At 40.6% G+C, this 25636-nt stretch overlaps 1 protein-coding gene across 1 annotated transcript in view; it reads left to right on the top strand.

Moving 5' to 3' along the window:
• fxyd6 (FXYD domain containing ion transport regulator 6) overlaps window positions 1-25394 on the top strand; it is a 33352-nt gene extending 7958 nt beyond the window's left edge. Inside the window, exons 2-8 of the mRNA XM_067450998.1 lie at window positions 9494-9541; window positions 11572-11595; window positions 11683-11718; window positions 15701-15775; window positions 25035-25071; window positions 25175-25224; window positions 25321-25394. Of these exons, the coding sequence (XP_067307099.1) occupies window positions 9499-9541; window positions 11572-11595; window positions 11683-11718; window positions 15701-15775; window positions 25035-25071; window positions 25175-25224; window positions 25321-25349 (294 nt within the window). The 5' untranslated portion in view covers window positions 9494-9498 and the 3' untranslated portion in view covers window positions 25350-25394. The remainder of the gene's footprint in view (window positions 1-9493; window positions 9542-11571; window positions 11596-11682; window positions 11719-15700; window positions 15776-25034; window positions 25072-25174; window positions 25225-25320) is intronic.
• The last annotated feature ends 242 nt before the right edge of the window (window positions 25395-25636 follow it).

Genomic DNA, 25636 nt, shown 5'->3' with positions numbered 1-25636 from the left:
GGTCGTCTAGCAGGTCCATAATGTTGGAGAACCATACCCTGGTCGGCCACCGGGGTGCTATCAGAAGCAGGCGAATGCCTTCCCGGCGAACCCGCTCCAGAACTCCCGGGAGCAGAGCAATCGGGGGAAATGCGTACAGACGCAGCCTCGGCCACGCCTGTGACATGGCATCCAGGCCCAACGGAGCCGGATGCCTGAGGGAGAACCAAAGTGGACAGTGGGTCGTCTCTCGAGACGCAAACAAATCCACTTCCATTCGGCCGAACCTCTCGCATATGGCCTCCACCACCTCTGGATGGAGACGCCACTCCCCGGGCCTCAGCCCCTGCCTCGACAGGATGTCTGCTCCCTGGTTCTGGTCCCCCGGGATATAAACTGCCCTGAGAGAAGACAGTTTCCCGTGGGACCACAGGAGGACTTGATGCGCCAGTCTGTACAGAGAGCGCGATCTCAGACCCCCCTGATGATTTAGATACGATACCACGGCAGTGTTGTCGGATCGTATCAGGACATGGTGGCCGCGAAGGTCCTCGAGAAAACTCCTCAGAGCTTTCCAGACAGCCAGCATCTCTAGGCAGTTGATGTGCCATGAAGCATGCTGGGCTGTCCAAGGACCTCTCGCCCCTCGGCCTTCCATGACCGCGCCCCAACCAGTAAGGGATGCATCTGTTGAAACGGTTTTCCGGCAACACGATGCTCCCAATACTAGCCCCAGGGACAGAAACCAAGGTTTCTTCCATATAACCAGGGAACGAATGCATTTGCGCGTTACCCTGATCATACGAAAGGGATTCCCCTTCGGAGAAAACCCCTTGGTTCTCAGCCACCACTGTAGCGGTCTCATGTGGAGCAGGCCGAGTGGAATCACACTGGACGCTGCTGCCATGAGACCCACCAGTCTCTGGAACTGTTTGACAGTGATGCTGTGGCCCAACCTTATACTTGAGACCTCCGCCCGAATGGTCTCGATACGTGCGGGTGACATGTGTGCCCGCATCGTTACCGAGTCCCACACTATTCCCAGGAACGTAATTCTCTGGGAGGGCATCAACGTGCTCTTTTTCGCGTTGAGTCTCAACCCCAAACACCTCATGTGTGCTAGAACAGCATCTCGATGCTGAACTGCCATATCGTACGACCTGGCCATGATCAACCAGTCGTCGATATAATTCAGTACCCGGATGCCCTGGAGTCTTAGCGGAGCCAGGGCTGCATCCATGCACTTCGTGAAGGTGCGAGGTGACAAGGCTAGGCCAAAGGGAAGGACCCGATATTGGAACGCTTCGCCCCCGAAAGCGAACCTCAGGAACTTCCTGTGACTGGGAAGGATGGAAATATGGAAGTAAGCGTCCTTTAGATCTATCGTGACGAACCAGTCCTCGAACTGGATCTGACTCACGATAACAGGAATGGTTAGCATCCTGAACCTGTATCTCCTCAGAGACCGATTCAGAAGCCTGAGATCTAATATTGGACGCAACCCCCCATCCTTCTTGGGGACTATGAAGTACCGGCTGTAGAACCCGACCTCCCTTTCTGGCGGGGGGACCCTTTCTATCGCCCCTTTTCCCAGCAGAGAGCGTACTTCCTGCCCCATTACCCCCACCTGCTCGGGACCGACCACTGTCCAGACTATCCCCCCAAATTTCGGGGGGGGAACTCTGAACTGCAGTCTGTATCCCCGTTCTACAGTGCGCAGGGCCCACACAGAGATATTCGGAAGGCATGACCATGCGCCGAGATACTCTGATAAGGGGACCAGCCTCTCGAGGCTGGTCTGGGGTATCAACCGAACCTCTGCCTCGACCCCCTGAAGCGGATAACCGGCAGGGACTAATCGAGGCAGATTTTCGGTGTGTGAACGCAGTCGCTGCTCTGCCGCAGATTTTATATGTGCTGGCCAGAGCCGCGCGCGAACATGGGGAAACGACGTGGTCCGGAGCCCTTTTGACTGCGAGAGCACAACATCGATTTCCCGAGAGCCTCGGGGGGAGAACGACCTCGGTCGCTCCGCCCCGTGGGGGACAGCTCTCAGCGGTCCTGCCGCAGCTAGGACCGCTTGGAAGCCTTCTTGGCCTGAATAACCTCCCTCAGGTCGGTCTTCGGCTTTGAAGACTTCCCGCGAGAGCGTCGCTTCTTCTGCCAAGCTCCCTCAGGAGGGGCACGAGAAGCGACGCTCTGCTTCTGCACCTCACGGTGCGAGGAGCCCTCTGCTGGCCGAGACTGCCCGCTCGAGGCAGCCTTGCTGGAGGAGCCCCAGCGGGGAGGGATGAACTGGCTGAGAGCGGCCGCCTGCTTTTTCACCTCCTGAAACCTCTCGACGACGGTGCTCACAGCGCCGCCGAAAAGGCCAGAAGGCGAAACCGGGGAATCAAGGAGAAAGTGTCTGTCTCTCTCCCTGATCCCCGACAGGTTCAGCCAGAGATGCCTCTCCGCGCACACCAAACCCGCCATGGAGCGGCCGATATCACGGGCCGCTTGTTTGGTGACACGAAGAGACAAATCCGCTGCCTTCCTCAGCTCAGTCACATCCTCCGGAGAGGGACCCTCGCCCTCATCGAGCTCCTTCAGCAAGTCCGCTTGGTAGGCCTGCAGAACCGCAAGAGTGTGCAGGCACCCACCAGCGCGACCAGCCGCACTATATGCCCTCGCCACCAGCTTCGAAGTCTCTCGGCATGGTTTCGAGGGCAATGCCGGGGTCTTCAATGAAGCTGCTGTCTCGGGAGAGAGGTGGCCCGCGAGCGCCTCTTCTACCCTCGGCAGCGCAACATATCCCTTCTCAGACGCTCCCAGCACGTTAGCGAAGTCAAGTGCAGGGGGCGTAGTCAAACGTGCTGAGAAGGGTTTCTCCCACGCCCTGCACAGCTCACTGTGCAGGTCGGGGAAAAACGGCAGACCCCGGCGTGGAGGCTGGGCTCGACGCTTGAAGAAGCGCTCATCCAGCTTGCTTGGCGGCTGGACGTGCACTTCCTCTTGTGGCCAATCTAAGCTCAGCTTGGCCACAGCGCGAGTCAAGACCTCCACGAGCTCCTCCATAGCCTGCGAGTGGGGTGGCGACTGCCCCACTGCGCCTGCTTCGGTGCTCATTGTCAACGATCCCTCGGAATCGGACAGCATGAGCACCTGATCCTCCGCCTCGCGGGAAGAAGCCGCAGCGCGGGCTTCCACACGTGGCGGAAGATCCTCTGAATCGTCAGAGGAAGAGAGAGATGCCTCAACATTCCCTAATCCCGCTGACACATCCAGCTGCGAGCCCCACGACCTGCGGCGCCGCTCTGCCTCGGCAACAGCGGGCCCAGAACCGCGAGGCTCGCGAGGCTGACCGGCCTCGTCAAAGACCGCCAGCCGCGAGCGCAGTACTCTCAGCGGCAGCTTATCACATTCGCCGCAAGCCGCTCCCTCGAGAGCGGCCCGGGCGTGCTGCATGCCGAGACACTGCACACAGAGCTGGTGTGTGTCCGTGCCCGAAATAAAGCGCGGACAGGGAGGCACAAACCGTCTGAACTGCTCGCTCGCCATATCTAATGATATAATAAGCCCTACGGGACAAACAACACCAAATAGACAGACAGAACACAGAGCGCGACCGCTGAAAGCAGGAAGCTGCGTTTGCTTGTGCCGGCGTCCCTTTATACCTCCGGGTATGCCGTCACTCGTTACGTCATTACGCAACACCAATCAAGATTGGACTTTTTTGATATGAACTCAGCAGCGTCACGCCGAGGGCGTTCCCCGATGTGTCATCTACGATGACGCAGTGCGAGTTCCCTCGATAAAGGGAACTGAACTTGTCTGGCTATGACCAGACTAAGCTCAATCTTTTAAGATTGACAATTGGTCAAGGGAGTCAGAATTACTGTTTTCTCTCTCTAACACACAAACAAAATCTATTGGAGATCCAATTTTTTTATTCACAATTAACTTTCAAATGTAGTTTTAAATCAGATAGATAAACAAGACAGCACAAGGCGAGGGAACAACGTTTACCCACATAATATAACTTTTCTTAATAATGAAGCAGACATGCCCTTTTGTTGAGGCTGAAATGTTAAGAGATTTTGCACAGAAGCTTGTTTTAGCTGATTTTAAATAAAACAACTTTTTTACTGAAAGCTACATTATTTTTATTTCAAGGTGGTAATGTCATTGTTTTTAAGTAGGCTTATTAAACTCACAGCTTCTCCAATGTCTTTATGAGTGAGTCAGTTTGGTCATAAATGCAGATTCATTCCAAGACCAAGTAATTGAATAAATCACACAAACAAAAAAACATCCAGGAACCAAGACCAATCATGCTGAAACGCAGCTCTGTTTGGAATTATTTCAGCTGGTGTGGCAAAGTATCAAAAGTATCTGTGTCTAAAATTTAAGTTATGAATATTAAAGTATTTATGAAACTGTTTAAACGTAATACCACACAATCACACTGCCTCCTTGTTTTTCAGTAATTTGTCAGAAACAGCCCAAACTATTTACAGTTCTAACATGCCTTTATGTTTTGAGTTTATCTTTTGAAAGTAGCGAACTAGTGACAGATTCAGAATCCGTGTGTAGTTGTGAACAGTTGCTCTTTGGGACGTTCTTAGATATTTGCTTACTTACAGTCATTATTGTGTTACATTGCACACTAAATTGAGTTAAGTGAGTGCTGTGTTAATTAGTTCAGTATCTTGTTAATTTCATAATTTCTTAGACCTGGCAACAGCATTTTTTTTTTTCAGAATGACCTGGTTCTCTTTCACAGGTTGACCATGACACCATTTTGAGATGATGATGCCCTACATAACACCAGGGTGCTGATGGCACGGTTGGCTTTAAAGGGCAGAGAAGCAGAAGGGGTGTTAGGTATTTATAGAACTAAAACATGTATTTTTTTTTGTTGGTGTTGTTGTTAAGCCATATGTTTACATGATTGATCAAATATTTAGACTTTTTACTGTCTGACAATGACTCAAAGTCTGTTTTGTCTGTAAACACAGGTTCGTTTCTGTTTTTCTAATTATATTTTCCATTTTTTTTTTGTTTGTGTGTTATCTATTAAAAGAACTAACACTGTCACATGCTGGAGAGATTAATAGATTTTCATAAATTTGGGAAGCTGAGCACAATGACCATGTTTTGATTTGGCAAATGAATAGTCCGTCTGAAAATATTGTTCCTGTGACAAAATCCATTTCTTGAAACACTCAGAAGTAGGATAACTGTCCTTCCTGTGGTCAAGGGCCGTTAATCTCCTCTACCCTGTGTCATTTTCTTGTCAATGGCTCTCCCATGCTTAATGTCCTAGTAAATGACACTGCTCTGAATGGGTCCCTGAAAGCTGTCATAGGGATTGTGGGACTGCTGGCAGAATCCAGCAATATCCTGCCCATGACACTGAACAAACGACTTTGTCCTCCTATAACAAATGTTAGTACAGCATTCGCTGACAGGAAGTCAAATCACTGAGAAAAATGTAAAAGGCAAGTCAGATAGGGACAGTGCAACAGCTCATTTTGAAGGCATTGTAGACCTTCACCTGAGTAAATACATCTATGTATTATTTGAGCATGGGACAGTTTGATACATTTATATGTGATTAGAATTATGCGATTAGTTCTTGGATTTTGCAAGAGATAACTCAATCAATGAATCAATGAATAAATTCAATCAATCAATCAATCTTAATTTATATAGCGCTTTTACAGTGACGATTGTTTCAAAACTTCAACGCTCCAGGATGAGCTGGTCATGTCTGGGCGCAGGTCCACCATCCGATCCGGACAGTAAACCTCGGGATAAACAGAGAGACTAACATTAGTGTGGATGCCACTCTTTTTATGATGTAACGAGTACATCAGGTGTTTATGGGAAGTGTTCTCGGTTCCGGCTGACCTAGTTAATCCAGCCTAACAATCAGTCAACTGACTTGAATAATGTAAGTTAAAAATGTTTTATGGGTATGCCATTGTAAAGAGATGTGTTTTTAGTCTAGATTTAAACTGACAGAGTGTGTCGGCTTCCCGAACAATACTAGGAAGACTATTCTAGAGTTTAGGTGCTAAGTAGGAAAAGGATCGACCACCTGCAGTTGATTTTGATATTCTAGTTATTATAAACTGTTCAGAGTTTTGAGACCGCAATTGATGTGATGGAGTATAATGTGTTAAGAGCTTTCTTAAGTACTGGGGAGCTAAACCATTTAGTGCTTTGTAACTAATAAGCAGGATTTTAAAATGTATGCAATGTTTAATAGGGAGCCAGTGCAGTGTTGACAGAACTTGGCTAATATGATCATACTTCCTGGTTGTAATTGAGTGTTGATTATGTGCCAATTCGCATTGATTCGAACCCCTGCAGACAGTCGGTCAGAACTGTGCAATGACATCAAGTGGAGATAATTCACTCTGCAGACTCCAGAATCTCTTTAAATGATTTTTACTGATGATTATTCAACTAAACAGGTGTGGTTCTGGAACAAAATACAGAATATATAGATATGAGTTTACTTTAACATCTTACAAGTGTGATTATAACACAAATTCCTTTACATAAATTAATTTAACAACGATTTAGAACGATTACAGGTTCTAATCAAATAGAACAGCCATTCTATGAATTCTCTTTTCACATGAATGATACCAACGCTTGTAATACATAATAACAAATACTCTTCAATGACGAACTAACACAATGAAACATTAGCATATATTTCACTTAATATAGTGTACACTTCTTGCAGAATAACAGGATGTCAGAATTACTTAAATAATCCAGAGAATGCACATTAATATGGTGCAATGGCGCTATATACAACCGAATTGCGGCACGAAGCAATCTGCATATTATAAAGAAGAACTAACAATGTACACTTACTTTGAATCTACGCACACTATATTACATCAGTAATATTCAGATGCTGCCAACCTAACGTGTGATGAAGAGGATTCATCTCAGGACAGCTCATGTTCTCTAAATTACTCAGCACTCCTGCCTTCTTCTTCCTTCCTTGTCACGTGATCTTTGCTGACGTTACAGGATGCGATTGGTCAAATATCTGAAGCCTTTTGAACACTGGTTCTTGTAAGAACTCGAGGTGCTGTTTTGGACCAGTTGGAGTTTGTTTATTAAGCGAGCAGGGCAACCACCCAGTAGAGCATTACTATAATCTAGCCTTGAGCTTATGAACTCATATACTAACTGTTCAGCATTTTGCATTGAAAGCATGTACCAAATTTAGATAAATATTTTTTAAGATGGTAGAATGCGGTTTTACAGATGCTAGAGACATGGCTTTCAAATGAAAGATTGGTATCAAAGAGCACACCCAGGTTCCTCAGTCCTCACTGACGACGAGGGCTTGACAGAGCAGTCATCAAGTGTTAAACAGTATTCTAGGTTACTACTTGTGGAGCCTTTCTGTCCAATAATTAAAAATTCAGTTTTATCTGAATTAAGTTGTAGGAAATACTATCCATCGAATGTTTTACATCACACCTTGCGGTACTCCATACTGAACTTGTGATCAGTGTGACATCTCTTCATTTACTGCTACAAACTGATAACGGTCAGATAAGTATGATTTAAACCATGCCAATGCAATTCCACTAATGCCAACATAATTTTTGAGTCTTTTCAAAAGAATGTTGTGATCGATAGTATTGAATGCAGCGCTAAGATCGAGTAACACTACTAGAGAGATACAACCATGGTCAGATGATAAGAGTAAATTATTTGTAACTCTGATGAGAGCAGTCTCAGTTCTATGATACGGTCTAAATCCTGACTGGAAATCCTCACATATACAATTTCTTTCTAAAAAATGAACATAATTGTGAAGACACGGCCTTTTCTAGTATTTTTGATAGAAACGGTAGATTTGAGATTGGCTGGTAATTGACTTATTATTTAGGATCAAGTTTTTTTAATTTTTTGGTTTAATTATAGCCAACTTAAAAAGTGTTCGGTACATATCCTAATGTCAAGGATGAATTAATGATATCAAGCAGAGGATCTATGACCTCTGGAAGCATCTCTTTTAATAGCCTAGTCGGTATAGGGTCAAGCATACATGTTGTTGATTTTGATGATTTAACAAGTTTAGCCAATTCTTCTCCTCCTATAGCAGTGAATGAGTGTAATTGCAGTGAATGAGCGTAATATCTAAATGTATAAAATGCAAAGAAATATAAACAACTTTAGAGATGTACAAAGTTTATTAAATAAATCGGATTAATTAAATATATACACAAATGTAAAAAAATGTATGTCCCTATAGTAAAGCATTTATATTTTAAGGGCCTAATTTAACAATCTGAGTGCACAAATCCAAAGTCCAAATCCACTTTTGCTAGGGTTGTCCCCTGTTCTCTTAATTAGTCATTGGTGTGTTTTGGGTGTAACTTGCAATAAACCAAAATCTCATCTTCCATTCCCTTTTAAAGCCATTTGTGTTTGCACCATGGCGGATTCACTGTTTAAATGGCGGTATTTGAAAGCGGAAAGACTGAACGATTCTCCATAGAGAAATCCTTTTAATTGTAATATTTAAACATCTTTGTGTGCTGCTGCTCATCCCTGTGTGTGTAATAAGAAGAGGGCATGCACGTTGTTCATCCCCGCTGCATATTTATAATGCATTTGATAAAGATGATGCCATGTCACAGTCTTTGTTTTGTCATCATACTGAACTTTCCTCCCATATAAAACATTTGTGAATATATAAAAGTATTATTGTTATTGCAGTATATAATCTAATGATGTCAAATGAAATGCACTTGTTCACAGTACACTCAAATAAATTCTGTTATTTTGAAATTTATATTCATCAAAGAATTAGGAAAAATTTCCCACAAAACATTAAGCAGCACAACTGTTGTCAACATTGAAAATAAAAAGAATTCCAAATCAGCATATTAGAATGATTTTTGAAGGATCATGTGACACTAAGGACTTGAGTAATGATGCTCTAAATTCGGCTTTGACATCACAGGAATAAAGCACATTCTAAAATATATTAAATCAGACAACATATTATACAGATGTCAAACTTTTGAATGGTAGTGTGTTATATGTATATTTAATATACCTTCAACCTGATACCAAATTACTCACAATGTTATATAATGATTTTTGTTATAACACCTGCTCCTGACAACAACTTTAGCCCAGACATAAAATGCCCACATACACAGTGGTTAATGTTAAAAAAAAAAAACAGTGTTTATTCAGTGAACTCTGAGAACAGATTCAAAAAACCACAAGATGTGTATCTGTGATTTTTGAGGCTACAGTGAGAGTAAATTGAACCTGATGATGCTGTCAGGCTCTTTCAATATTGCATACATACAATTACAATATTCCAGTCAAGGATAGTACCGGGCGTAATCGGGATTCTGAACACTGTGAGCTCGTGAGATCTTTCTCTCTGAACGTGGTAAACATGTAACCCACTAACACCGATCCTCACTCTATTTACTATTTCTCCCTCTTTCTTTCTCTCTCCCCATTGCAGTTGCCATGGAAACTGTTCTGGTCCTCCTTTTTTCCCTCTGTGTGGCGGGTAAGTGCCCCCCTCCATCTCACTCCAGTCTCCCTGTGTCTGCTGGGATCGGAAAGAGCTGGAAGAGGACGGGAAAAAAAGCCATGACATGATGACACATTATCACCATCCTATAGTTATTTGATCAGTGACCTTTCCTAATCTGGGAGTGTGTGTGTGCGTGTGGGGGTGGGTAGATGGGGTAGTATATAGTGCGTTAGTAGACTGAACTAAAGCTCCATGTTTATACTGTACATGTGCTTTTACGTGTCCGCGAATTGTCGTTCTGCTTTTGCCAAACAAACTTAATTTGTGAAATGAGAGCATCCATTTTAATACACTCCCATCTATGGCATTCCTCTGAGAATGAGAATGACCCCCACAATTAGGCCACATGAAACCACCAGCACATGTGCACTAGATTCATACACACATACAGCTCTCTAACTAGTAAAAAAAAAAGTATTCTTTAGCTCTGTCAACAAACCCGTCACCCATTGCTGGTATCTTTCACCCTCTAACCACAAGGTTCAATCCTTCCTTTTGTTCTACCCAACATTTTCCATTGATTAATTACATTAATTAAACTTCTCTCCTTTATTTTTCCTCCCTTCTTTCCTCACTTCCTTATTTCGTTCCTTCACTCTCTCTTTTTTATTAGCAGCTTTTCTTACATTAAACTTGGTCAATTTAAAAATATTTTACTTTTCTGTTAAAGGGGTATCCATCCTATAAATACCTCCACCAGTCAAATGATTCACTGCAACCTACTGAATCTCATATAAGGAGACTTTTTAACCCCTTAACTGTCACCGTCCTGTATACGGGACGCCTACGTTTGCTTCAATATATTTCACTTAAATCCTAATGTAATCATGACAAACTATATATTGTTGGAAAGGTCTAACACTCTTGAAGAGATATGTGTCCATTGTTTTATGATAAAAATTACATGATGCCAGTAAAATAGTAATTTATGATGAGAGTGCCCCTAAAAAAAATCTACATCATAACAGCATTTGTAACCTTTAACTGTTTTGTAATGAAAATCTTTTCTTATCTTGACAAAACACATAATTTCTTGACAAATCATATATCATTTGAAAGGTCTCAGTGTTCCATATTTGGTGACTGTTTTATGATAGAATTGATATTTGGATAGAAATTTACAGGAAAATACATCAAATAAACAATCAATGGAAATTGAATGACACCCGGTGGCTATTTTTGGTATAGCGCCTAAACAAAATCTCATGGGGACTTCAATTTTTGTGATATCAACTTCAAATTTGGAACACAATTTGGTTAGACATATGACTTTGATTTCATAGTGATTTTAGAGTAAAACATTTTTTGTAAAATATTTATTTTACATAAAATAAATAATATTTAGTACTGTATTTTTCATTTTCAATAAAAATTCATGCTTTCACTTCAGTAATAATCTGCTTATTCTCATCTTTAAATCAAGACCAAACTTAAGTCTATATTCCAAAGCATTCATGAATTACAGCCCATTAAGTTTGGATAGTGCATTTTTCATGACTATTTTTAAAAAGGGGGGTGACAGTTAAGGGGCTAATGGACTTTGATTCAATAAACTAACAGGCCTAAATTAAAGACATTTTCATTCCTTAAAAGCCCATTCCAGTTTGATGGTGATTCTGGCTAGTTTACAATCACCTCCATTGTAATAACATCAGAATTTAAAAAAAACAACAAAAAAAAACTTTTTTTTAGTGTGAAGGCAAATCAGAAAGATGTTAATCTTTATGAGTTTCCCCTCGTCTCATAGGCATCGATTTAGTCCAATAGACTTTTTAGAGCTTGATACAGCAAATTGCATTGACCCTGTCATAACATAATTTTTGCCAATATTGCATCTAGCTTTGGGCACTCTCATCTTGCTCAGAAACAAATAACATGATACAACACTCTTGCTTCATTTATTGGATGTTTTGAACATAAACATCAATAGTACTAATGTTTTTTCTCTGTTCTTCTCTTTTCACATTGTTGATTCTGCTCTCTGCATTGGTCTTCTGTCTTAGCTATGTCTGAATCTGATGCCAAAGGTAGGTTATTACTGTTTAACCATGTATACATATATTAAAACCAATGGCTAAAAAATCTCTGTCTAATTTTTTATGCTTTTCCATCAGGTACAAAAAAGAATGATTTGAACCCATTTGCATACGGTAAGAATAAACACTTACAAAAGCAGTCATATTTACTCATATCAATGGTTATTTTACTGTATATAGACCATCACCAGTATAGGCATTTACTATTATAATTGGTAATCTTGGCTTTCAACAGAACTTCATATACACAGTTATACAGTATGTATAGTTATACTTCATGCACAGTCATATTTATCTGTGCATTCATAATGTAATTACACCCAGTAATTTAAATCTAAGTGAGATTTCAATTAGATGTATTTGCCACATAGCAATTTTCTACACTATTTAAAGTAACAAATTAAAGTATTTTTGTAAAATACTGTTTAAAATAGTAAGTAGTCATTTGAAATTGGGTGAACTTTTGATTAGATAAATATATATTCACATTTCATCTAGAACTACCTTAACCATCATGTTTACACAGCACACACAACACCTCTGTACCTTCTCCCGATTTTTATCAACATGGGGACAAGAGATGTGTCATTCAATACTTGCATTATCTACTTAAAAAATAACTCTATAGTTGCAGATATGAGTCACATATAACTTGCATTTCTTAGCAATGTTTTACCCACTGCACTGATCACAAGTACCCTGAAAAACAATTGTGAAGAAATCATTTTTCACTCAAATTATTAGTGAATTTCACAAACAGTTACAAAGAAACAGCAAGTAACACTAAATTAAATGGGAAATCTTGAAGCAAAAAAACCTGAAATAGCATTTTCTTGTGAAGCATACTGTAGTTACGTGTTATACAAACTTGAAAGAAAAATTGTTATAGTCAAGAAACAGTTCAAAATGGGCTCCAAAATGCTTCGTGATCACTGAAACTTGAAAGCAAATGACCTCATCGCATTTGTACTGTAAACACTAATATGTTTCATCCAGGGAAACTGTAAAGGACCCCTACTCACCTGTCAGTCGACTATGTGGGAAAGCAAAGATCATAACAACAAGTGTAAACAGGGCCTCGTGGTTTAAATAGAAAGAGAAAGGTTATTTAAAACAAAAAAAACAAAGAACCAAAAACACTACAGTTGCAGATACTAGATCAGACTGTCCAAACAAGCCGAACAATCAGACAAGAAGGGCAGTTGTCAGGGAAGAACCCATGAGGCCAGTTGCATCCCTGACAGAGCTCCAGACCTCTTTGGCTGCCCAGACATCAACAACCACTTCAACACTTCACAGGTTTGGCCTCTTTTTGAGATTGGCTGGAGGCAGGCCACTTCTGAGTGAGGCCACAATAACAACATCACGTCGAGAGTTAGCTGGAAGCAAAAACCTGCATATCTGATGACATATTAAAAGTTTAGCTCTTTGGCCTACAAGCTGGTGCTATGTTTGACACAAACTAAATTCAGCTTAACACCGTGTGACGTGACACATGATAAAAGGTATATTTTCCGTGTTAATGACCAGAGTTTATGTCCTAACCAGCCGCAGCAGTCGTACTAAGAGCAGCAATGTATAATTCACATCGGTTCTTGAAATTAAACAAAATGGAAACAGTAGTCTATTCTATGCCAAAGATTGTTTTAGTAAATCAGTATTTTTAGCCATTTTTAAAAGGTTTAATATTTGAGAATTGATTATGTACATTTCCTTGCGAGTGCTATCAAAATTAATCTCTGGTGCCGTGCACTTATCTGTCTTTCAGTCTACTTTTTATGAACTTCTCCGAAATATACTTGATGTACTTCTGAAAAATTAACGTACAATTCCACTTAAGTAAACGGGACTTATACTGACAGAATAGTCTAAGTATATTTGGCCTATACTTGTGCTAAAACGTTTGATAGATATACTTAAAAGCATCATTGAGTATTCTAAGTATACTGTTGTATAATTGTGTTTACTCACTTGATTGAGCAGCCTATTAAATATAATTTTTCTCATAAACATACAGTCTTATAAAGTTGCATTGTTTGATTTATTAAGAAAGCAGATTTGTTCCTAATTGTGTTGGCTAGCTAGTCCACTGGTGGTCGATCTCCAGATATAAGACTGAATAGAAAAAAAAAGGTATCAACGGGTCTGTCCAGTAACTCAGACTGCTCAGACTCTCAGACTCTGACTTCTTCTAAAGGTATAGGCCTATTATTATTTTTTTATAGATAATATATTAATATAATAGTCCATACATTATCATAACAATGCTCATTGTATGAGAAACTCATGCAGGTTTGGGTCATCATGAGGGCGAGTAAACGATGACAGAATTTTCATTTTGGGGTGAACTATCCTTTTAAAGTGCATAAAATATTACCTCAGTAATACAACAATTACATTAATTTTGTAATTTAATAACATAATTTCATTAGACATATCTACTCTGTAAAAAATATGACACAGTATCTACTTTAAAAAAATGATGGTAACAATATTACACATAATATTTAAGTAGTTGTTATGATGAATTAAATATTAGTGGAATGTGCTTTTTAAATTTAAGGTGACTTTGAAAAAAATATATAAATTAGAGTAAATGGAAATGACCTGTTTATATTTGACTTGCAGTTATGTTCAATTAATAGTCTGTTTGATGCTGGAAAAAGTAGAAACACACTTGTTATTGCACTAGCATTAGCAAAGTTATTTCTTATGGAACAAAGCAAAATTCTTCATAATAATAATAATCATAATACTTGGAGTTATTCATATCACAACCTAACCATAAGCTCTACTCTTCTGCACAATGGTAACGGTCAAAACTTCAAAATGTCAAACATAAATGAACATGATACATTAACAGATGTTTCCCTTCACTCAAAAACACATCAAACAATGCTTCATTTCAATGTTAATCTAAATTAAGCAAAATATGCTGGGAACTAACAATGGTGTTTCCAAATAAAACTGCACAGTTCGGCTTATTCTCTTAAAATAAACAAGTAACATGATTTTCCTTAATTTTATCAGCTTAATCGGTTTCTTAGTTCAAGCCTAAAATTTCTTACATTTCCATACAAAAATTAGAAAAGTGTATGTCTTTTCACGTTTTATTATTTCTATACTATTATTTCTATTATTTTATGTTTTTATTTCTATACAACACTGAACCACAATTTTCTTATAAATAATAATAATAATATCTAAAAATATACACACTATGTATGAATGGGTGAATGTGAGGCAAAATGTAAAGCGCTTTGGATAAAAGTGCTATATAAATGCAGTCCATTTACACACTATTTTTAATTATCACCTTAAATTTTTGTGTGAAAATTACAAGACCCATGATTTGTTTTTTACAGTGTCACCCCTCAACCCTGCAATCATTTTGTTATACAATATAGATAATGATAAATTAAAAATAAATGACCCCCTCAATGTTGTTTAATTAGTTTTGTTCCAATGTTATTTTCATTTCACGAGTGGGGCAATACTGATGTATTTTATGTAGTTGAATAAAACATGTATTGAGGCTTATTTCCTCCATTTGAAGGGGTGATTGATTGCCCATTTTTACAAGATGTAAAATAAGTCTCTGAAGTTCCAGAGTGTATGTGAAGTTTTAGCTCAAAATACCCCACATATATTTTTTTAAGCATGTTACAATTGCCACTTTTTGAGCGGTTTTCTGTCCCTTTAAATGCAAATGAGCTGCTGCTTATGGGGCGGAGCTTCAAGAACTCAGATCAGTTAGCATCTATGATTACCTCATGCAGACAGGCAGTAAAACTGTTCAGTACTTTATCTTCAGACCAGAGACAGACAATGATGAAGAGACTCAAGAAGAAGTGGCAATTTGTAGAATGCAAAAAGATGTTCCTGAATGGTTAGTTGATGAATTTGTGGCTGATGTGGAGTTAACTATCTTCAAGTCATTGATTAGCATATTCTGTCATGATAATCCAGCCAGTGTTCCCAGCGGAAGGGTTTATGTAAATTTCACTTAAAAAAAAAAAAAATACTTTTTCAGATAAGCTTGAGTCTTTCTTGAAAGATTGTTTTAAAAAATGAAAACCTTTTATTTCTTAACCAGACTATGAGAGTTTGAGGATCTGCGGTTTGGCGTTTGCTGTGGTGCTGTTCGCTCTTGGAATGCTCCTTATTCTCAGTAAGAAATGTCTTTTTTATTTGTTATTATAAGTTTTATGAATTCACTTTGGTACTATTTTCACAAGTAAGGTGTACATTTTCAAAACTCTTAGTACAAAACTCCATACTGATCACACTTGTAACACAGCTAGTCATTCTTTCAGAACCTGATCTCATGCTTTCATTAAATTGCAGTCCACATATTGTTTCAAACACAAGATTATTTTAATATGTAATGAGCACATTTGGTTTAATCACCCAAACACAACAGTATTATCTTCGTTCAGTTTAACAATCAGTTAATTCAACAACAAAATTTTGCGGGGCATGCGGGGCATGTCCTCAACTCCTGTTATGGAAGCCGAAGACTCATTTCGCGCTGTTCCATACTGGACTTGGATCTCACTTTTCCTGCTGGGAAAAATCTCAACATACCTGCATATGAGGGGGAAAAAACATTTAAGTACATATTCAATCTAAAATATTTTGGCATCAAACAGCTAAATGTTGGTAGTTAGATACCTAAAGTGACTGACTCGTTTTGAACAACGCGCAGTTTACTGATAACAACAAAACATGCCGCCAAAAAAGGAGACAAAGCAAGAAGAAGAATATGTGACTATCAGTTGTGTAAATGAAATGTTGCAGCAACAAAAGGAAATGTTCACGGCATTACTGGAACAACAACATAGCAATTTCAATGGCTTTGTCAAGCTAATTATGGACTCCACTAACTCGAGATTAGAGTCAATATCCAAGGAAATGCAAGAAATAAAAACTAGCTTGCAGTATACACAAAAAGAAGTGGATGATATTAAAAGTGAGATAAAAGATCTGAAGGAACGCAGTACCTCGATACAAAATGATATTTTTAAAATATGTGACAGTTTGATGCCGGTCTCAGACAAAATGGAGTATCTGGAGAGCCAAATCAGGCGAAATAATCTGGTATTCGACGGGATACAGGAGTCACAAGGAGAGACTTGGTCAGAGACGGAGGAGAAGATAAAAAAAGTTGTGAAGGAAAAATTACAGCTGCAACACGAGGTGGAGGTAGAGAGGGCTCACCGTATAGGAAAACCTGGTGGAGACCGACCGAGGCAAATCGTGGTAAAACTCCTAAGACACAAGGACAGAACGGAAATACTACAAAGATCCAAACATCTAAAAGGTTCCAGAATATACATCAATGAAGATTTTACAGAGGCAGTCAGAAGGAAAAGAAAAGATCTCATGCCGGAACTTTGCCTTTTTACGGCAGGATAAACTGATTATTTATCCCCGGTCCAGTGTACCAAAACAAACAAAGCCAGCTAACATCAACACATAAACAGGTAGGCAAATATCATGCTGAAATTCTAACTTCACTATGTCGCAAAATAAAATAACACATAACGGAGATGGGCATTTACTACAAAGATTGGTTGAATATGAGCAATTGGAACTGAACTCTTTGCAGTACACGGATTACAATGCACAGGATATAGAAAATGACATTGATCCGGTAAACAACTTCTTTGCTGGCATCAACAATAAATGTCACTATTACACTGAGGAAAATTTTAATAGTTCAATTAAGACTGAGCAGCAGCTATCTATTATACACTTTAATAGTAGAAGTCTCTATGCCAACTTTCACAGTATTAAACACTATCTTAAACAACTGAAACAGCACTTTAATATAATCGCAGTAACTGAAACGTGGATAAACAGTGAAAAAGGGTCAGATTTTGAAATTGAGGGATATGAAATGTTTTCAATTAACAGAGTAAATAAGAATGGAGGTGGGGTTACATTATATGTGGACAAGGATTTAAATTATAAAGTGGTGGAAAAAATGTCACTGGTAGTGGACAATCTGTTGGAATGTGTTACAATAGAAATAAGTATGGAAAAAAAGAAAAATATAATTGTAAGTTGTGTATATAGGTCACCAAGTTCGAATATTGATACATTTAAGGAATGGATGGAAGAAACATTTACAATGACTAGTCAAAAAATTGTGTTCATCTGTGGGGATTTCAATATTGATTTGTTAAACCCAAAAAATCATAAAAGGACGGAGGATTTTATTAACACCGTGTTTAGTTTAGGGCTATATCCCCAGATTACTAGGCCCAGTCGAATAACGTCTCATTGCGCGACGCTAATAGATAATATATTTACAAATATTATACAAAATAATATAGTGAGTGGTTTACTGATTAATGATATCAGTGACCACCTACCAATTTTTATAGTGTATGATAATAACTATAGTTTAAAAAGACAAGATAAAAAAATATTCTTTAAGAGGGTCAGAACAGAAGAAACAATGGAGGCATTGAAAGTTGATTTGCTAGCACAAGATTGGACGTTTATGGATAACGAAAAAGATGTAGATAAAGCATATGAACAATTCCTAAAAATATTTAAACTATTATATGATAAAAACTGCCCAATCAAAATATTGAGCAGGAAACAAAGACAAAATGATAGACCGTGGATCTTTAAGGGATTGAAAAATGCTTGTAAAAAGAAAAATACATTTAATAGAGACTTTATGAAACACAGAACAATAGAGGCTGAAAATAGATATAAGAAATATAAGAACAAGTTAACGAATATTATGAGAATTTGTAAGAAAGACTATTATGCAAAACTACTAGATAACAACAAAAATAATATTAAAGGTATGTGGAACATCTTAAATAAAATAATTAAAAATAATACCAAACAGGATAATTATCCACATCATTTCACTGATAATGATGAAAACATCAATGATATGGAGGAGGTGGTTAATAAGTTTAATACATTTTTTGTAAATGTGGGTCCAAACTTAGCAGAGAAAATTCCAGTTCCACAAACATTAGAAAGTAGATATAACCATTTAGTAGATAGAAATCCTAACTCAATATTTTTGACAGCAGTTGATGAAAAAGAAATAATAAATATTGTTAAAGAATGTAAAAACAAAACATCCACTGATCATGATGGAATAGACATATTAATTATAAAAAAAGTAATCGAGGGGATTGCCAAACCGTTAATGAACATTTGCAATTTATCGTTTTTAACAGGTACATTTCCAACAAAAATGAAAATAGCAAAAGTTACTCCAATATATAAAAATGGAAACAGACACCAATTCACAAATTACAGGCCAGTCTCTCTATTATCACAATTTGCAAAGATCCTTGAAAAATTATTTAATAATAGATTAGAGAAATTTATTGATAAAAATAAATTACTTTCAGATAGTCAATATGGATTTAGGAAAAAAAACTCAACAGCATTAGCATTAACAGAACTCATTGAACAAATAACAAACGCTACAGATCAAAATAAATGTGCAGTTGGGGTATTTATTGATCTAAAAAAAGCATTTGACACAATAAATCATGAAATATTAATCAGTAAACTAGAACGCATGGGGATCAGGGGGGTAGTTTTAAATTGGGTAACTAGTTATCTGAGAGACAGACAGCAATTTGTGAAAATAGGAGAGCATTCATCTGAATGTTTGGGCATGAAATGTGGTGTCCCACAGGGGTCAGTGTTAGGACCAAAGTTATTTTTACTTTATATTAATGATATTTGTAAAGTATCGGAAGTATTGAAGTTTGTACTATTTGCAGATGACACCAATATATTTGGTTCAGGAGACAACTTAAAGCTACTTTCAGAATTAATCACCTCAGAATTTAGGAAAATAAAACAATGGTTGGATATTAATAGATTATCGATAAATTTGAGTAAAACAACGTTCATGATATTTGGAAACTGTAAGCCAAATCAACAAGTACAAATACAGATAGAGGGGTTTAACTTAGAAAGAGTACATGAAAATAAGTTTCTCGGAGTAATCATAGATGAAAAGATCTGTTGGAAGCCTCACATAAAATACATTCAAACCAAACTGTCTAAAAGTATCGCAATTCTGGCTAGAGCTAAGTATATACTGGATTTTAAATCTCTTCGCATCTTGTATTGTTCATTATTGTTACCGTATTTGAACTACTGTGTAGAGGTGTGGGGAAGCACTTACCGACATTCACTACAGCCGTTAGTAATAATGCAAAAACGAGCTATGAGAATTATTCATAATGTTGGATTTTGTGAACATACAAATTCATTATTTTGGCAGTCGAGATTGTTAAAATATTATGACCAAATTGAATATCAAATTGCTGTATTCATGTTTAAAGTAAGAAATAGACTATTGCCTGGGAATATACAAAAGATGTTTTTTGAGAGGGAGGGAGGGTACAACTTAAGGGGATGTGGAAACTTTAAGATTAATAGATTTAGAACAACAAGGAAAAGACTTTGTTTATCAATATGTGGAGTTAAATTGTGGAATAAAATAGATGAAAATTTAAAGCAATGCTCCAACATATTCCTCTTTAAAAAAATGTATAGAGAAAAAATTCTTAAGAAGTATCAAGAAGTACTGTAGGAAAATGGGAGCGCTCCTTTGTTAAGAGTTATAACATTTGTTAGTGGTTATTTTGAATTTATGCATGTATGTATATGGCATGTGGAGGTATGTGTATGTGTCGGTGGATATAGGGGTATAGGTATATATATGGGTGTATGTATGTATAAATACAAATGTGTACATGAGTATGTATATGTGTTGATGTATATATGTGTATGAGTAGGCGTAGGCATATGCATGTTATTTAAGGAAAAATAATAATTAAAGGGGTAGGAGTATATAAGTTTTACTTCATCCTACTCCTTTTTCGTTCATGGGATAGAATTAATTAATTTTTTTTTGTCTTTCACCTTTATTTGTTTCTTTTGATAATGTCTGAACATTGTTGTATTTTTATTTCTCTCATGTTCGAAAAAAAAAAAAAATGCAAGATACATGTTTCAAATCATCCTCATTGCTGAAATAATTACAGTTATACAGGGTTAAGTTGCCATATTAAAAAAAAAAAAAACTATTACATTACCTAACTTATGTAATTGAATCCATAAATGATATACATATATCTAGTGTGTTATGAAAAGTTGTGAAGTACGAGGATTTGATGCTATCTGTCTTCCTTCTGACACATCTCTGTTCAATCTGATACTATACACAGTACTTTATAAAGTACTTTGTACTTTATCCTGCTCTGTGTTCACAAATAGCAAATGTATCTGTCTGTCTCTCTCGCGCTCTCTCTCGCTCTCTCTCGCTCTCTCACTCACTCACGCACACACACACACACTCATCCACAAACTTTGAGCTTGTGGCGGTTAAAAGTCAAAAGTGTTTTATGTCCGTGTTTTAAACTGAATGAGAAGAGATTCAAATTAAGCGTTTGATATAAGAGCTTTATGAAAGGCGGTTACTGTAAATGAAACATGTATTATAGATCCATCCATCCATCATCTTCCGCTTATCCGGGGCCGGGTCGCGGGGGCAACAGTCTAAGCAGAGACGCCCAGACTTCCTTCTCTCTGGCCACTTCCTCCAGCTCCTCCGGGGGTACCCCGAGGCGTTCCCAGGCCAGCCTGGAGACATAATCCCTCCAGCGTGTCCTGGGTCTTCCCCGGGGCCTCCTCCCGGTGGGATGTGCCCGGAACACCTCCCTGGGAAGGCGTCCAGGAGGCATCCGAAATAGATGCCTGAGCCACCTCAGCTGGCTCCTCTCGATGTGAAGGAGCAACGGCTCTCTGAGCTCCTCCCGAGTGACCGAGCTTCTCACCCTATCTCTAAGGGAGCGCCCAGCCACCCTGCGGAGAAAGCTCATTTCAGCCGCTTGTATCCGGGATCTTGTCCTTTCGGTCATGACCCACAGCTCATGACCATAGGTGAGAGTAGGAACGTAGATTGACCGGTAAATCGAGAGCTTTGCCTTACGGCTCAGCTCCCTCTTCACCACAACAGACCGGTACATCGCCCGCATTACTGCAGATGATGCACCGATCCGTCTGTCAATCTCCCGTTCCATCCTTCCCTCACTCGTGAACAAGACCCCAAGATACTTAAACTCCTCCTCTTGAGGCAAGAACTCTCCACCAACCTGAAGTGAGCAAGCTACCCTTTTCCGACTGAGAACCATGGCCTCGGACTTGGAGGTGCTGATTCTCATCCCAGCAGCTTCACACTCGGCTGCAAACCGTCCCAGTGCATGTTGAAGGTCCCGGTCTGAGGTTGCCAACACGACAACATCATCTGCAAAGAGCAGCGATGAAATCGCGTGGTCCCCAAACCGGACACTCTCCGGCCCTTGGCTGCGTCTAGAAATTCTGTCCATAAAAATTATGATCAGAACCGGTGACAAAGGGCAGCCCTGCCGGAGACCAACATGCACCGGGAACAAATTTGACCTACTGCCGGCAATGCGAACCAAGCTCCTGCTCTGGTTGTAAAGGGACCGTACTGCCCTAAGCAAGGGGCCCCGGACCCCATACTCCCAGAGCACCCCGCACAGGGTGCCACGGGGAACACAGTCGAATGCCTTCTCCAAATCCACAAAGCACATGTGGACCGGTTGGGCAAACTCCCATGAACTCTCCAGCACCCTGTGAAGGATATAGAGCTGGTCCAGCGTTCCACGCCCGGGTCGAAAACCACACTGCTCCTCCTGAATCTGAGGTTCCACTATCGGCCGAATTCTCCTCTCCAGTACCCTGGCATAGACTTTCCCAGGGAGGCTGAGGAGTGTGATTCCCCCTGTAGTTGGAACACACTCTCCGGTCCCCCTTCTTGAAAAGAGGGACCACCACCCCGTTCTGCCAGTCCATAGGCACTGTCCCCAACCGCCACGCGATGCTGCAGAGGCGCGTCAGCCAAGACAGCCCCACAACATCCAGAGACTTAAGGTACTCAGGGCGAATCTCATCCACCCCCGGCGCCTTGCCACCGAGGAGCTTATTAACTACCTCGATGACTTCAGCCCGGGTGATGGACAAGTCCCCCTCCGAGCCCTCAGCCTCTGCTTCCTCAAAGGAAGACGTGTCGGTGGGATTGAGGAGATCCTTGAAGTATTCCTTCCACCGTTCAACAATATCCCCAGTTGAGGTCAGCAGCTGCCCATATCCACTGTAGACAGTGTTGGTAGGGCACTGCTTCCCCCTCCTGAGGCGTCGAACGGTTTGCCAGAATCTCTTCGAGGCCAACCGATAGTCTTTCTCCATGGCCTCACCAAACTCCTCCCAGGCCCGAGTTTTTGCCTCCACAACCGCCCGGGCTGCCGTCCGCTTGGCCTGCCGGTACCTGTCCGCTGCCTCAGGAGCCCCACAAGCCAGCCAGGCCTGATAGGACTCCTTCTTCAGCTTGACGGCATTCCTTACTTCCGGTGTCCACCACCGGGTTCGGGGATTACCGCCTCGACAGGCACCGGAGACCTTACGGCCACAGCTCCGAGCGGCCGCGTCGACAATGGAGGTGGAGAACATGGTCCATTCGGACTCAATATCTCCAGACTCCCTCGGGATCTGGTCGAAGCTCTGCCGGAGGTGGGAGTTGAAGATCTCTCTGACAGGGGGTTCAGCCAAATGTTCCCAACAGACCCTCACAGTACGTTTGGGTCTGCCGAGTCTGTCCAGCTTCCTCCCCCGCCATCGGATCCAACTCACCACCAGGTAGTGATCGGTTGACAGCTCCGCCCCTCTCTTCACCCAAGTGTCCAAGACATACGGCCGGAGGTCAGATGAGACGACCACAAAGTCGATCATCGACCTTCGGCCTAGGGTGTCCTGGTGCCAAGTGCACTGATGGACACCCTTTTGCTTGAACATGGTGTTCGTTATGGACAAGCCATGGTTAGCACAGAAGTCCAATAACAGAACACCGCTCGGGTTCAGATCTGGGGGGCCGTTCCTCCCAATCACGCCCTTCCAGGTGTCTCTGTCACTGCCCACATGGGCGTTGAAGTCCCCCAGTAGGACGATGGAGTCTCCAGTCGGAGCACTTTCTAGCACCCCTCCTAGAGACCCCAAGAGGGCCGGGTACTCTGCACTGCCATTCGGCCCGTAGGCACAAATGACAGTGAGAAACCTATCCCCGACTCGAAGGTGCAGGGAAGCGACCCTCTCGCTTACCGGGGTGAACTCCAACACATGGCGACTGAGCTGGGAGGCTGTAAGCAAACCCACTCCAGCCCGCCGCCTCTCACCATGGGCAACTCCAGAGTGGTAGAGAGTCCAGCCTCTCTCGAGAAGTGTGGTTCCAGAGCCTAAGCTGTGCGTGAAGGGGTGAGCACGACTATTTCTAGTCGGTATCTCTCGACCTCCCGCACAAGCTCAGGCTCCTTCCCCGCCAACGAGGTGACATTCCACGTCCCTAGAGCCAGTTTCCGTGTCCAGAGATCGGGTCGTCGGGGGCCTCGCCTTCGACTGTCGCCCGATCCACTATGCACCGGCCCCTTATGATCCCTCCTGCAGGTGGTGAGCCCACAGGAGGGCGGCCCCACGTCGCTCTTTTGGGCTGAGCCCGGCCGGGCCCCATGGGGGAAGGCCCGGCCATCAGGCGCCTGCATACGAGCCCCAACCCCGGGCCTGGCTCCAGGGTGGGGCCCCGGCTGCGCCATGCCGGGCGACGTCTCGGCCCTTGTTTTTACTTTCTTCATAATGGGCTTGTGAACTGCTCTTAGTCTGGCCCGTCACCAAGGACCTGTTTGCCTTGGGAGGCCCTACCAGGGGCATAAAGCCCCGGACAACATAGCTCCTAGGATCATTCAGGTACTCAAACCCCTCCACCACGATAAGGTGACAGTTCAAGGAGGGGTGTATTATAGATGAAAAAGTTATTTTGAGTAGTGAAAGGATAGTTTGTGGTTTTGTGTATTGTACTAACACAATTAAAAAATATGCTGAAATGTTTGGGAAAAAGTGCACTTTTGATGATCTGTTGTGATATTAGTACTAAAAGTTTTGAAAATGTACACCTTGCTTCTGAAAATAGTACCAAAGTAAATTAAAAAACACTGTATTAAGTCATAACTCTCATCTTCATTCAGAAGCTAAATCACTCAGAATGTACTGTAAAACCAAAGAGATCAGAGCTCAATAGCTAAACTGAGCTGCCTCGTGGATATTAATTATACAGCAGGGCTTTTATTCAACTGAGCATGAGATGAAGTTTTATCATAAATTAGACAAATGAGTATATATATGTCACACTCAGTAACAGAAATATAAATGAAGACACACTTGCAAGGATAACATCTATAAGGGTTTATTATCCTCTGTTGCCCCAACCGTTTATCACAAAATAAATCCTGACAGTTTGTTTGTAACATTTGAAATCCATCCATTTGTTCTAAATCGTTCTGCTCGTGTGCACCCTGCAGGCCGCAGATGCAGCTGCAATATCAAACAGAAGCCCAGGTAAGTCATGCCCAGCCTCTTTGATACTCTGTTCAACATTCACATGTTGTTTGTACAGAAACACCACCAGTTATAATTCTCTTTATACTTTATACTTTCTTAGGGCTCCAGGAGACGAAGAAGCTCAAACAGAGAACATCCTGGTCTCCAAGGGTAAGTTTTAGTACTATTTCTGATAATATATATTGGTCATCTTTTGATTTTAATATTTTTGATGGCTGTTCCTCTCTGTTATTCTTCTATGTAAAGACAAGGAGACCCCTAAAGCAGAGAACTGAAACATAGCAGGTACAGCGACTTACAGAAGTATAAATGAGTGTATTATAGAATAAGAAATGGCCAAAGTGTAGAATAAATTGCCGTATTACCCAGCTAACAAAAAATATGTTCTAAGAAAATGTTGCTAATGTTCCAGTTAAGTGAAAATAACCAATTTTTTAGGAACATTAACATTAAAGGATTGCTTTCTCAATTTGATCATGTTGCAAGTAGTATGGGAACGTTACTTTTGAAATTTAAAATCTTAAAAAGAAAAAAAATATATTACAAAAAATATATATTATTT

This window comes from Pseudorasbora parva, chromosome 8, assembly GCF_024679245.1.
Source record: "Pseudorasbora parva isolate DD20220531a chromosome 8, ASM2467924v1, whole genome shotgun sequence".
Classification (NCBI taxonomy): domain Eukaryota; kingdom Metazoa; phylum Chordata; class Actinopteri; order Cypriniformes; family Gobionidae; genus Pseudorasbora; species Pseudorasbora parva.
Note: the sequence above shows the minus strand (reverse complement) of the source record. Positions and strands in the feature narration are given on the sequence as shown.